The sequence below is a fragment of the Cebus imitator genome, unplaced genomic scaffold, assembly GCF_001604975.1.
Source record: "Cebus imitator isolate Cc_AM_T3 unplaced genomic scaffold, Cebus_imitator-1.0 Scaffold71, whole genome shotgun sequence".
NCBI classification, from domain to species: domain Eukaryota; kingdom Metazoa; phylum Chordata; class Mammalia; order Primates; family Cebidae; genus Cebus; species Cebus imitator.
This window is the reverse complement of record NW_016107386.1, coordinates 7,513,984-7,528,303: the sequence shown is the minus strand read 5'-3', so window position 1 is coordinate 7,528,303 and position 14,320 is coordinate 7,513,984. Positions and strand designations below refer to the sequence as shown.

At 35.6% G+C, this 14,320-nt stretch overlaps 1 protein-coding gene across 2 annotated transcripts in view; it reads left to right on the top strand.

Annotated features, from left to right (window-relative positions):
* The window catches only part of SPINK5 (serine peptidase inhibitor Kazal type 5), a 68,700-nt gene extending 54,738 nt beyond the window's left edge, over positions 1 to 13,962 (top strand). The window contains exons 27-34 of one of the 2 annotated variants that reach the window (XM_037739555.1): positions 882 to 1,009; positions 1,725 to 1,797; positions 2,479 to 2,568; positions 2,679 to 2,806; positions 3,925 to 4,021; positions 7,845 to 7,975; positions 10,365 to 10,455; positions 13,569 to 13,962. In XM_037739555.1, coding sequence (XP_037595483.1) covers positions 882 to 1,009; positions 1,725 to 1,797; positions 2,479 to 2,568; positions 2,679 to 2,806; positions 3,925 to 4,021; positions 7,845 to 7,975; positions 10,365 to 10,455; positions 13,569 to 13,625 — 795 coding nt within the window. In that variant the 3' untranslated portion in view covers positions 13,626 to 13,962. The remainder of the gene's footprint in view (positions 1 to 881; positions 1,010 to 1,724; positions 1,798 to 2,478; positions 2,569 to 2,678; positions 2,807 to 3,924; positions 4,022 to 7,844; positions 7,976 to 10,364; positions 10,456 to 13,568) is intronic. The other variant, XM_037739556.1, reaches the window with a different exon arrangement.
* The last annotated feature ends 358 nt before the right edge of the window (positions 13,963 to 14,320 follow it).

Sequence of the window (14,320 nt, the reverse complement as noted above, 5' to 3'; positions counted from 1 at the left end):
TATATGATTTTTATGACCACTAAAGGAAATATATTAAACCACATGACAAAGCACCTCACACAATTAATAATACTTTTCTTTTTCTTGGTAAATTGTTATTGAGGAATAAAGCTGAAAGTTTACATGTTTGTATGTTTTGCCAGAAGAGTATCTTCTAGTTCATTCCAGGGCTTTTGAAGTAGACTTTTTATGTGTGGAATACTGAGTGCACTTCCAGGAAGACAGGTTTAGGTCTCTGCCTTAGAGAAAATTGTATTAAAAAGAGGTGAGGCAGGGCATTGGGGCTTATGCCTGTAATCTCAGTGCTTTGGGAGGCCAATGTGAGAGGATCACTTGAGGCAGAGAGTTTAAGACCAACCCGAGCAACACAGAGAGACTCCCGTCTCTACAAAAAATTTGAAAATATTAGCCAGGCATGGTGGCACATGCCTGTAGTTCCAGTTATTTAGGAGGCTGAGGTGGGAGTGTTGCTTGAACCCAGGAGCTGGAGGCTGCAATGAGCTCTGATTGAACCACTGCACTCCAGGCTGGACAACACAGCAAGATCATACATATATATACATGGTGCTCACAATACCACATATGTTTATACATATATACATATACATATACATATAGTTTTTAAAGGGTTGGGCTGCTTTAGACAGTAGAGAAATTCCATTAGAGCAAGACAATCATTTGAGAGAGATGCAATGGGGAAGATTCAAAATTCTTAGGTAGAGTTTGAATAAAGTGCCTTTAAAACGTATTTCTTCTCTGAAATTTTACTTTCTCTGTTTTTGTTTCCTGTGTTATGAGTTTATGTCTAATCAGTCAATCATGTTCTCAGGTTTTAAATATTATGCCATCACAGTAACATCTTTTTTTGCTACTGTTGGTAGGATCAGTGTCGTGAATTTCGAAGCATGCAGAGAAATGGGAAGCTTATCTGCACCAGAGAAAATAACCCTGTTCGAGGCCCGTATGGCAAGATGCACATCAATAAATGTGCTATGTGTCAGAGCATCTTGTACGTAAAAAGGTTTATCAATGAATTTCATAGTTGTACCTGTTTCCCAGAAAATAGTTTTTGCTACTTTTAAAACCTAAGGTACTTGGCATCACACATTAATGATTAAATAGCTCCTCTCTTTTGAAGAGACAGTTTCCAAAGCACTTTCACAAGATTTTTTTAATTTTGATATTGTGAAGCATAATCATACCTTGAACCTCTGGGGTAGGAAGAGGTAGCTTATCAGCTAAGTAACTTGGGACAGGCCATTTCATCGTGCAGAGCCTCAGTTCCTCCTGAGGAAACAATATAGTTTTGTGGAGATTCAAGGACATTTAAAAAAGGTTTATGAACTTAAAAGCATTATACTTATGTAAATAACAAACAAAAGTGTGAGTTTAGTTATAATTTAATTAGAAAAGTAAACATGAGAAATATAGTAACTTTCAAGATGAGAGTCTTAAGTCTGTTTTATATAAGAAAAATAAGGGCCTTGTAGGTTCATATGATTCCGAATAAAAGTATAGTAACAAAATCTATGAAAGCTGATAGCATTTCTGCAAATATATTGTCATGAAAATTGATTTGCTTATAAAAATGTATTCTTAGATTTTTTTTTAGGTATAATAAAATAGTGTTAGATTTGCCAATGTTTGGAATTGAAGAAATGCGTGATTAAAGACAACTCAGTAACAACTCTAGAAAAATTACCCTATTTTTTTTTATTCTGCAGTGATAGGGAAGCTAATGAAAGAAAAAAGAATAATGAAGAGAAATCAACTGTCAAGGCCTCAAATGATGCAAAGGTTATTTCTTAAAGGATACCAAAATAACTATTTTACTTTTCACCCTCAGAATTTTGCATTCTTCTCCAGTTTTGGGAATAATACAGATACTAATCTCTTAACTCCAAAGAAAATTGATTTTGCTAATATTGTAACTTTGGATCATAGGAAGTTTTTTGGGGGCTTTGGGGTTTGATACCTTTTTTGATTTTGTGGAAAATTCTCTAACAGTATGTGTCAATTATTGTTTTAGTCTTTCCTCCTTGGGAAAAACATGGATTGAAAAGTAGAGGGTAAAATTCTTTACCACTTTAACTGCATGCTTATGTTTGACATTTTAAGTGTAAAGTAAGGCTTTGGGTAGATTGTTGATATTTATTTTAATAATTCAGGCAATATAAACTAAGCTTCCCTTTTAGGTTCTTTTCTGTTTTCTCCAGATGATTTTATCAGCATTAAAAAATCAGTAGTGTGCTGCGTGATGCTTTTTTTTTCTATTTGATTTTCAAGACTGCAGAGAAGACATCTTCATTCAGTTCTTTAACAGTAACAATCACATTTATAGAGTAAGATCCCTGAGCAATTGTCCTTTTGTCAAAAGCGTTCTTCATGTGGAAAATAGGGGAAAGGAAGGATGGATGAAAGGGGGAGGAAAACAGGAAGGTCTGTCCAGTGTTGTTTTATGTTTCCCTACATTTTCAGGACCAGTGCAGAGAGGTTCAGAATGAAGTGGAGGATGCAAAGTTTAGGCAACCTGTGGGTTCCTTGGCCTCTGTTGCCAGGATAAGTACAGTGAGTCTGAGCACAGAGCTAATTGTGGACTTTCTAAAACCAAGTTTGAAAAAATCACTAAGCCAAAAAAGGGACAAAGCCATGTTCACTTTCCTTTTCTCATTTTCTAGGATGAATGCAGTGAATTTCGAAACTATTTAAGGAACAATGAGCTCATCTGCCCTAGAGAGAGTGACCCAGTCCGTGGTGCTGATGGAAAGTTCTATACAAACAAGTGCTTCATGTGCAGAGCTGTCTTGTGAGTAAGAGGATTCTGCTCCCCCTGCAGCTAGCAAGGGAACTGCATTTTTAGAAACTGCTGATTGAATAAATTTGTATGTTTATGAACCCTATAGGATTTTTAAAATGTCTTTAGAATTAAGGGCCTCAAGCTGAGAACACCTAATATAGTAGAAAGTACATTTAGACTTGGAGACAGAAATGCTACATGAAAAGTCTAACCATGATGTATGCTAGCTGTGTCATTAAGCAACTTTTTTCAACTTTCAACATCATAATTAGAAGAAATTCTTTGAGATCTTTATTTCATAACTAGATCAGACTCAATTGAGATACCTTCTAAAAATAAATACAAATTTTTACACCCCAAACTATATTAAATCAGAATCTTGAGGCTATGGAATTTATTTTCTGGGTTATTCTAAAAAGCAACTAGAAATGGGGACCCATGGACATTGTTAATGATGATGATGATGATGATGGCTGTAAAGTGCACTGTGAACACAACAATAATCAAATTTATTTAGCTTTTCACAGTGCGTCTTTTTTGAGGAAGGAATTACCAATACTACCCTCATTTTATGTTCTAAAAATCAAAACTTAAGAACATGAAGCCACTTGTCCTCTGTTAAGTGATGAAAGCTCTAAACCAGCTCCTAATTGTGTACTTTTCTTAATGTGTCATCCTGGTCACTATCTTAATGTTCTGTGATTCTGTTTTATTTATTTATGTATGTATTTATTTACTTACTTTTTGAGACAGAGTCTCACTCTGTTGCCCAGGCTGGAGTGCAATGGTGCAATCTCAGCTCACTGCAACCTCTGCCTCCCAGGGTCAAGCGATTCTCCTGCCTCAGCCTTCTGAGTAGCTTGGATAACAGGTGTGCACCACCACATCCAGCTAATTTTTGTATTTTTAGTAGAAATGAAGTTTTATCATGTTGACCAGGCTGGTCTCTAACTCCTGACCTCAGGTGATCTGCCAACCTAGGCCTCCCAAAGTGCTGGGATTACAGCCGTGAGCCACCACACCCGGCCTCTGTCATATTTTATGAGAATTGCTTAACTTCTCACTGGAAATTATAGGAACTATTCCCTGTGAATATTATTTTAAATTACTTTTTTTTTTCTCTCTAGCCTAACAGAAGCTTTGGAAAGGGCAGAACTTCAAAAAAAGCCATCCCATGTTAGAGCTTCTCAAGAGGAAGACAGCCTAGATTCTCTCAGTTCTCTGGTAAGGAGGACTATTTCTGAAAACTACTTATTAATTTAATTTTCTTGATTTTTTAAAAACCTATTGCCATTGGCTGTTTTCATAGAAGGCTCTGAGATTTGCTTATTCAGTGCGGCCTGAAGTCCTTTGAGGACTAAATGCAGTTTATGCTTGGTGAGAGTTCTGGGGTTTCTCATTAGTGGATTATTCTGTGCCCTTTGAGATTATTAGAACATTTAAAATTTTTCAATGTGAGTATGGAATAATTGTGACTTATGTCAAATGTGGTAATACGTAGTCAGGTGCCTCAATTCTGTAATTTTAGCAGGCCAAGAAGCTTCTGCTTACTTCCCTCCCCCAACCAAATCCATTTCTACATCCTAGAACTCTATGCTGAGCATGCTCACAGGTGTAGATTTCCACAAATTAGCAATTCGCAGTAGCTAAAACTTCTTATTTAAAATATAGGCTGGGCTGGGTATGGTGACTCATGCCTATAACCCCAGCGCTGTGGGAGGCCAAGGCAGGCGGATCCCTTGGCCCCAGGAGTTTGAGACCACCCTGGGCAACATGAGGAAACTCTGTCTCTACAAAAAATTAAAAAAAAAAAAAAAGTTAGCTGGTCATGGTGCCTTGTGCCCATAGTTCCAGCTACTTAGCAGGCCAAGGTGGAAGGATGGCTTGAGCCAAGGAGGTCAAGGCTACCATGAGCCATGATAGCACCACTGCACTCCAGCCTGGGTGACAGAACAAGGTCCCATCTCTCTCTCTTTCTCTCTCTCTCGGCTGATAGTCATCAGTAATGTAAGTATGGTGTACATCAGCGTGATAGGATTTACTTTGTAGAACCTTGGCAAGATGAGGAGTAGAAAGAAGCAAAGAGGATATGAGATCATCAAGCAGATTCTCAGATTGGGCCCTAAAAGGAAGATTTTAACACCTAAGCTGATGACCCAGAAAAGGAGAAAGAAAGGTATCCAACATAAATTTTACCTAATTGTACATCCAGTTCAACTAGGGTAATAGATGAGTTACATACATGAAATATGCATTAATTACATATTTCTGGTAAGTTGGGCTCTGCATCAGGGATCCAAAGACATGGGGAAGAGCTATTCACAAAATATGTGTTTCTTTTTTTAATTATTGAAGTATAATAGTCACATAGAAGAAATGCACACATCCAAGTAAATAACTAAATGAAATATCACAAAGTGATCATATCTGTGATAGCATCAAGAAATAAGATATGACCAGTAGCCCTCTCATTCTCCCTCCTAATCTACAATCTGTTTTGAAGCTGAGATTTCTTTTGGAGAAATAAATCTTTCATTAGTCATCATTTCATCAAGGCAGCAGTCCGTTTGTCTGTCTACAAATACTTATTGAGTACCTGCTATTTTTCCAGGCATTACTTATGTATGCTAGGTTATAACTATAAACAAAACAGATAGCACTCACTACATGGAGTTCATAGTATGTTGGAAAAGCAGATAGAATAAATAATATGAATAAATAAAAATATAATGCCAAGGAGGAAATAAGGCAGAAAAATATGGTACAGTAAACTCTGAGATGGGGAGTGGAGGGAATACAATTTTAAGTAGCATATACAAGGAAGAACTCTTTCAGAAGGCAACATTTGCAGCAAGATGTAAGGGTATTGATTCTGTAGGTATATCTGAGGAAAACATATTCCAGGTAGAAAACATAGCAAAGTACTTAGTGTTGTTGAAATACAGCTACCTCAGTTGTACAAGAGGAAGCCAGGAAGCTAATGGGAGGGCGTGTTATAAAGGATTTTGTAGACAATTTTAAAGACTTCACCTAGTATTCTGAATGAAGGTTTTGAGAAGAGTAATATAATTTGATTTACGTTTTAAAGGAATAACTTTGACTGCTATCTATTGAAAACACTGCAGGGAGGCAAGGGCTGGAGAGCTAGTTAGCTATTGCAGTAGTTCACACAAGAGATGATGTTAGTTTACAGCACCTTAGTAGTGGTGGAGCTCTTGAGAGCTGGTTAGATACGTGGTCTGTTTTGAAGGTGAAGCCAACAGAATTTGTTGAGTTGATATATTACGTTAAAAAAAAAAAAGAGAGAGAGAGACTGAGAAACATTGCAGTACCTTTTGAACATTATAGCACCAGCTACCTGAAAGATACAATTGATATATACCTGGTTGAGTCTAACCTTTGCCAGAGATTCATATAAGTTACTGATCTGAATTCTCCATGAATATTTATATCAATATGGAGAACTCACCACAACCTAAAGCAATTCATTTAGATGTTTGAATCATTTATCAAAAGAAAGGAACAAACAAACAAACACGGCTTGCCTCCTCTGAAATGAATATTAACAGATATAATCCTAACAAATTTTCTATATCTTCTTTGTGTCTGTTTTCAGTAAGTAGTTTTCAAGGAATTTATTAATTTCATCTATATTGTCAATTTTTTGCCATATAGTTATTCATAACATTTCTAAATTATCCTTTTAATATTTATAGTTCATATAGTGATGACCTTTCATCTCTAATATTGGTAATTTGTGTTTTCTTGACTCTGGTCAATTTTGCCAACAGCTTATCAGTTTATTAATCTTTTCAAGCAGCTAACTTTTTGCCTTGTTGTGTTTTCTATTTCATCAATTTCTCTTCTTTATTATTTATTTAAAAAATTTTCTATTCTCATCATTTGCTAGCTTCTTCAGATAAAAGTTTAGGTAAGTCATCTGAGAATGTTCTTCTTTTCTAATATATGTGTTAAAGTTATAAATTTCCCCCAAATTACTGCTTTGGTGCCGGGATTTGATAGGTTATATTTTCCTTGTGATTCAATTAATTTCTAAATTTTATGATTACTTTGAATTGTGAGTTATTTAGGACTCATCCTTTTACTTATAAATATATTTCTTATAAATATTATATAGTTGATTCTTTTCATTCTTCCAGTTTGATAATTTCTGTCTTTTAACTGAAGTACTTAGTTATTAATATTCTATGTAATTACTGACACCATTGGATTTAAGTCTTCCATCATCTTATTTGCTTTTGAATCCATTTTTTTATATTTTGGCTCTACCTTTTGCCTTTTTAAAAAATTAATCAAGTTCTTGTTATTATCATTAATCACTAAACCCATACTTTCAAAAAACTACAAAGAACAAATATGTTTCCTCTTTTACATGGAAAATATACATATATATTCTACCATGGCAAACATACTGACAACTAAAATTTACTGAACACTTAGTATGTGACAGATACTGTGGTAAGCATGAACTTTTATATGCATTACCTGTTTTAATCCCCTAAAGCAGTAATATGAAGTAAGAACTACTATTATTTATGATTTTCAGGTGAGAAAATTAAGGCTGCGAAAAGTTAGATAAGTCATTTCTTTAGTTAGTAGTAGAGCTAGGACACAAAAAGTCATGCAATTGATGGGTATTTACCTCTGATTCTTTCCTTTCTAGGCTGTATACAACCCGTACCTTCACATAAAAGGGCAAATATTATTTCTAGCATGCTATCATCCTGGTTTCCTTCTTTTGGACAGATAATTGTGTCACGTATTATAAAGAGGTTTTGCCTTACTAAAGTTTTGTTATTCCTCTTTCCTTTGTTTACTTACCTTGTCTAGTTAAAAATTGCCAAATTCAGAAAGTTAAATCCAACAAATATGATGCAAAAGCAATCTTTTAGTTTGTATAACCTATATCACACTCCTTTCACAACCATTTATTCAAGTTGGGTTAAGGAGCTCAAGAAGCATTCTCAAGCCCATCACTCTCCTTGAATGTCAACAAGTAAGTCTGCTTCATGTTTTGCTTGTTCAGGACTCTGAGATGTGCAAAGAGTACCGAATATTGCCCAGGATAGGTTATCTTTGTCCAAAGGATTTAAAGCCTGTCTGTGGTGACGATGGTCAGACCTACAACAATCCCTGTATGCTCTGTCATGAAAACCTGTAAGTATTCAAGCTGCCCCATCATATCTTCCAGTTTAGAATTTCTCAGCTAGAGTGTTAAGCCATAGTAATGCACTGATATAAATTTGGAGTGTGTAGCAAGTAATTTATTCATCATAGAACTTAAAAATTTAAAATTTGTGAATTATGTTACTTTTATGTAAAATAGAAAAGATTTGAGGTTATTCCCCAAATTGCTTACCTACATTGCTTAGCTACATTGCTATATGCTTTACTGAGTAGAAGAGAAAGAAAAAAAATAGTGGGGTTAAAATTGCAGAATATTGGTATAAACTTGTGTACACTCATGGGAGTGTGAACATCATTTGTTCTGTGTGTAGTGGAGAAAAACAGTAGAGAACTACTGCTATATAAAGTCAGCCCAGCATATGATATCTAAAATGTCTTGTGCCTATAAGATAGCCACAGATTTCTCATTTCTTTAAGCCTGCCTCTTGAAAGAAGTAGTACCTTGCAAAAGGAAAGTGCACTGTACAAAAGGAAGCACAATAAATAAATGGTTGATCTGATGTCTGCTCTCATATTTATGACTACCTGGAGGCATATTATCTCATTCTGAATCTTACTCCCGTCATTGGAGAAATGGAGACAGTTCTCTGAGCTTCTGACTTCACAGATGATTGAGAAGAACTGCTAGATATAAAAATATTTTTATTTTAAGTTCAACACAAGGGATTCATTTTAATACTTTTATTATTGGCTTTAGTTTTGTTGCTTCTTCTGTGCTCAGATGCTCTCTGAAATTTTTAAGTAATTTCTCCCTGCCTCCATGGGCATCCCTTTCCTCTGGCCTCCATTTGACCAGCTTTCAAGGAGAGGTTGGTGACAAAGCTTGGTTTTTCCATCTCGCCTCGCCCCAGACCTACACTGCAGTTCATGTACTACTTTATCCTTCTTAGGACGCTGTAAGCAAGGGCCAGAACATGAGGATAGGACTCCCTGATATCCTGCTTTTTAATCCTGGAAACGTATTTAAAAAGAAAAAGGCACTCCTCAGGTCATATGCTTAAGAGCATAAAATCTGAATATAATCCTTCTTTTATAGATAAGGGGGGCACCTTCACATTTCAGTCACTGAATCCCTGCAAACTGCTATGCTGCTATGCAATGTTGTTATCTTTATTGTACAGAAGGTTAATCTGAGGGTCAGAGAGTCCAGATAATTTGTTCAAAGTTATAAAGCTAGGAAGTAGATCAGACAGGATTTTGACCTTATTAATTTGGGCCTAAATACAGTTATTTTTTTCTTCACTATCCTACTGTTATTTCTAAGACAGTAGTTCCTTAAATTTTCAAAGACAAAAGATTCCTTAGACAATATGAAGAAAGGGACCCTTTTCAAGAACATTTTTAAAAAATTATGTGATATGAACAATTCACACACATAATATTCGTTGGTACCTGGAGTACTTGAAATTCATCCATAGACCTTGTAGGGTTTTAAGGATTAAGAAATTCTTGTTTAAGGAATAAATATAACTGTCCAGGAATTCCATTTCTATATATACCTTATTTCCAGTCAGAAATCCTGCAATTCCTCTTTCTTGTAAATGTCAGGGCCTAAATTAGCCACATAATTTTCTTCAACATTTTTATCAACTTTATAGACCCATAAAAAATGATCTATTTAAGGGAACTTTAGAGTAAGAAATTGAAATGATGAAAATATTAAGAAAGCATACCTCAGGATAGTTTATTTGGCTAAGGGAGGTGGGAGTATATATTATAAAGAAGGATCAGGTTATCTGAGACAAGAAGAAACAATATTCCTTTCTAAGGCTTTAGAGAAAATTATAGGAGAGCAATTTCAACGTAAGCAATGCCAAAATACAAATTGTACTGCCTTGATAGATAATGAGTTTCCCATCACCAGAGGAAAACAAGTACATATCGGATTCATAATATTTCTCCAGTGAGAAGTATTAAAATTCATACTTCTTAAGATTCATTCCAACTATACAGTTCAGACTGTATCATTTTTGTCTTGTTATATTTTATATTCCCCAAATCATATTATTGGTACTTAATATAGTTAAACATCTCTCTGGGATCTGATTCTCTCATCTATAAATGTAAGATCGCCTTTAGACCAGATGATCTGCAAGTTTATTTCCAATATTTTCTATGAATATGTAAGTATACGAAATGTGACAGAATTGGTCCAGAGCTAGGGAATAAATCTGGAGCAGAAGAGAGACAGCCTGAACGATGTCTACTGAAAATGAAAATAGTTGAATGGAGATCCCAGATTCTCCCTCTAAATGCAGCTTGGTTTGATGTCCAAATGTCCTGCAAGTTGGTCCTTATTTATTTTCTTATTATAACTGAGAATTTCCTCACTGTTGAAGCATCCTCTGATCTGTTTTAGGATACGCCAAACAAATACACACATCCGCAGTAAAGGGAAGTGTGAGGAGAGCAGCACCCCAGGAAAAACCACTGCCAGCATGCCCACATCTGTAAGTACACAAGTAGACTGGGCTCCGTGGTTATGTTGTGAGGAGCAGTGGGTTCTGCTTTTGTTCCCTTCCATTGAGTAATGGACATTTCTCTGGCTAGAAAGGTGACACTAGGTCAGGTGACTCAGAATTGGTCACATTTTTCACTGGAAGGATAACTAATTACTGAAATAAGTAAAAATAATGTAGCAGTTAATATTTTAAACTATTTACTGGGTTCATTAATAGACTGTTTATGAGCAGTGTCTCCAGCATAACATTACTTAGTTCAGGATGGGTTTTATTTTCTGTGATTTTCAGTAAAAAGATGAGACAGAGACCAAGAGAGGTCAGAGAGTGACAGAGCTGGATTTAAACAATTTCTATATAATGCCCATATTCTTGAACTTTACATTGTATTAAATTACTTCCCAGAATTAAAAGTTGATCAGTTTCATTTAAACCCCTGAAAGGATGTTTCAACATATGTTACTGAGTTTAAGATTCTCCCTGATGACTGTATTTGAATAGTCATCCTCAGAGAGATGGTATATAATGTGAAAAAATAGAAATTTTCAAATAAGAGAAAATGTTTTGTTACCAGATAAATGTGACTTCAAATTTCAAATTTTGCTGTGCTTCATATATGAGATTTTTGGCAAATCACATAAATACTCTAAACCAAAGACCCCAATGAGCTATGAAAATATTCAATGAAGACTGGCTTGTGTGCATTTGACACAGTGTCTGAAAAATTAATGGCACTGTTATTATTATGCCTAAGACAAAAGTATGAATTTAGAAAAAGAGAAGAGTCCAAAGTATGAACTTAAAAAAAACAGACCATGGTATAGTGCTTATTTATTTTTAATAAATTATTTTCAATGATACTTTGATAATATTACATTTAATAAATAACATTTTAATGAGTTACACTTAATAATACTATTTATTATTATTCACACTGTCTTTGCTCCTTTCCACTGCCACAAAAATCTCTGGGAGTAATGGAATCAGAAACTATTCAGCCAGATTTGGAGATCTTAGTCAAGCAATACTAGAGAAGGCCATATTAAAAACACTTACCAAACAATCTTTGCTATGGGAAACTGTGAAAACAAGAATCATAAGCTAGAGTCTTTCTAGTTTCACAGCAGCTGAGAGCAGTGTAGAGGAAGCCAAGGACAGGATTGAAATCCAAAGACCCTATCTTTCTCATGTGGACTCGACAAAGTTATTTACCACCCACTTAAAGACCTTTATTCTGGTTATTTACCAGAATTCATAAAAAGAGAGTTTAAACTTTTACTCTAGTCCCTATATTGTGTTCTAGTCCCTATATTATTATATAGAAATTCTTAGTAGTTTGCTCCCCATTTTATTTACAGAATATACTGTGACATTTCCTCACAAACTCACCTAGTTACATATACCTCAGGATAGAAAAGTCAAAATTGCTTTATGCCAGTCCAATAGACCACACCTTAGACCACATTTCCCTGTAACTCTCATGCTGTGTAGGCAACTTGAAAAAAACTGCTTTATAAAGAACTTGCCATAGATTTATACTGGTAAGATGTATTTCTTTAAACAATGAAGAATCTTGCCAGAACTCAGTACGCGAGGTGTTGTAAAAGAGTGCCATGCTTCCATTTCTGGGTGTATACTTTCCACTGGAGCTGCATAACGGGCATTAATAATGACAGAAATTATTATATTATTAGTTAATGAAACAAAAATTAAAAGTGTCCTGGACACAGATGGAATTTCAGGTCCCTGTGTAAGATTCCAGGGTGTGATCTTGGGTACAGGTAGTACAGATTGGTCATGGCCTAACATTGTTCTGATGACTAGTAAGGATGTATATACTGGGGTTGAAGACTATTGTCTGAACTTTATTTCTGGGTGAAAGTTTCTCTAAGAAAGTGGAATCTCAAAAATAGATTAAGAGTCCAGGAAGTCACAACTTTCCTGGGAAAGTAGGTTGAGTATCCTGGAACCCACACTTTGATTACTAAGTACATAATACTTTCTATTATGCAATAATTATTATACAGTAACTACTAAGATTTACATAGCTCTTTAGAGGTTTGTGTGCATTTTCTGTTTGTGCCCTTACAATAGTCATTTGATTAGGGCAGGGATCACTGTCTTTCCCATTCTACAGAAAGTCAGCCTGGGGGAAAATGTCACTTAATAAAGTCACTCAGTATAATATCTTGAGTTCAATGTAGATATCCTGAGTTCATTTCCAGTGCACTACTACCATTCCTTAGTTGTCAGGAGATTCTAAAGACTAAGCACTCTCAAGAAGGCATTATCTCAATTAAAGCACGATTTGCTATATTGGAAAGCAATTCCTATATTAAGAAAAATACCAATATTATTTTGTGAGATAAACAAATGACTGTCCTTATCTATATTTATCAATTTCATGATGGATTTTCAAGGATTCAGGAAGACCAAAGCTTGCTACTTTCAAACCAAAGAAAACCTCCTGTTGTGGATGTAGGCAATAAAGTGGAGGTTTGAGTTTGGAATGACAGTGCTGCTCATGCCCCAGGTGGTACTAGTTGAAGATGTGCAGTTATGTGGAAGAAAACTTCCCGAGGCCCTCACCCCCTATAAGAATATTTTTAAATATTGATTTAATGTTTTAAATGTTGATTTCAAATGCCTGAATGAGTCAGGCAAAGGAAGACAGCTGATTCTGTTCTAGTGGCCTACAACAAGCTACAGCAGAAAAACATTCACGTTAAAGGAATTGGATTCAAGTCATGACCTAACATGACAGTGACAAGACAAGTTCCTAATCTCTGAAGCTCAATTTTCTCATCTTCAAAATGGTGCTAATGACGCCTACTTCTTTTTATCGGCATGAAGCCTGCATGTAATCAAAGGCAGAGTTAACTCATGTTCATTTTTGTGTCCACCTCAACGCATAGTACATGCTAGGTGCTCAATACTTGTTGTATCAAAGTGATAAAATGGGAAAGTGATTTTAAGTTGTTACTTATTTGCAGAGTGCAGGAATCTATGGATTTCTTTGATTAAGATGCAGCTATAAATATACAGCCCACATTTCTGCAATATCTCTGGGTTCTAGCATCTAATCTACCCATCTTCTCTTCTAGGATGAAGACAGGAAGATTGTTGAAAGCCATGAGGGAAAAAATAAACCCCAATTCTGAATCACCTACCTTCACATCTGTATATACAAGGAATTCTTGAGAGATTGTCTTATTTGCTATGGAAAACAATACAGAGCTGTTGGGAATGGACTCACTGACTTTCAGTCTTTTCCATCTCTTTTCTCCCAGATGTTGTGATCTGAGGGCACAAAGACATCTCCACCAAGTCTGTGCCCTTGAAGAGTCTTGATCACAATGCTGTCTGTCCAACTGCCTGTTCAATAAAAGTAAACTCAGCAGAACACCCTTCCTGGGATTTCTTTGTCACTGTCTGGATAATAGAAATGTGTTTTTACAGAAACTGAATAAACTCTACCCTTTTGTCTTGCTAAACCCACTGGTGGACAGAGAATGCTCACTTTTTTTCTACTTAAGTTGCTGTCATAGTTGAGAAGAACTGTCTAGAAGAGAGGTGGGGAGATATGACTTCCCAGCAGCCAACAGCTACATAAAGTTGACCTAGCTGTAAATCAGCTTCATCTTAACTATTCATTACCATGCCAGCTCTCCTTTCTAAATTTTCATGAATGGAATAACTGTCACTCAGTTATTTAGGCCCCATCCAAAGACACAAACCAGTAAGTTCTCATGTCTGTTCATTAAGTTACCTCGTGACAATTAACTATATCACAGACTTGTACCCATAATCTGGGAAGAAAATTTATTATCAATGTGTGCAAGTCTCTAAAGTGGCA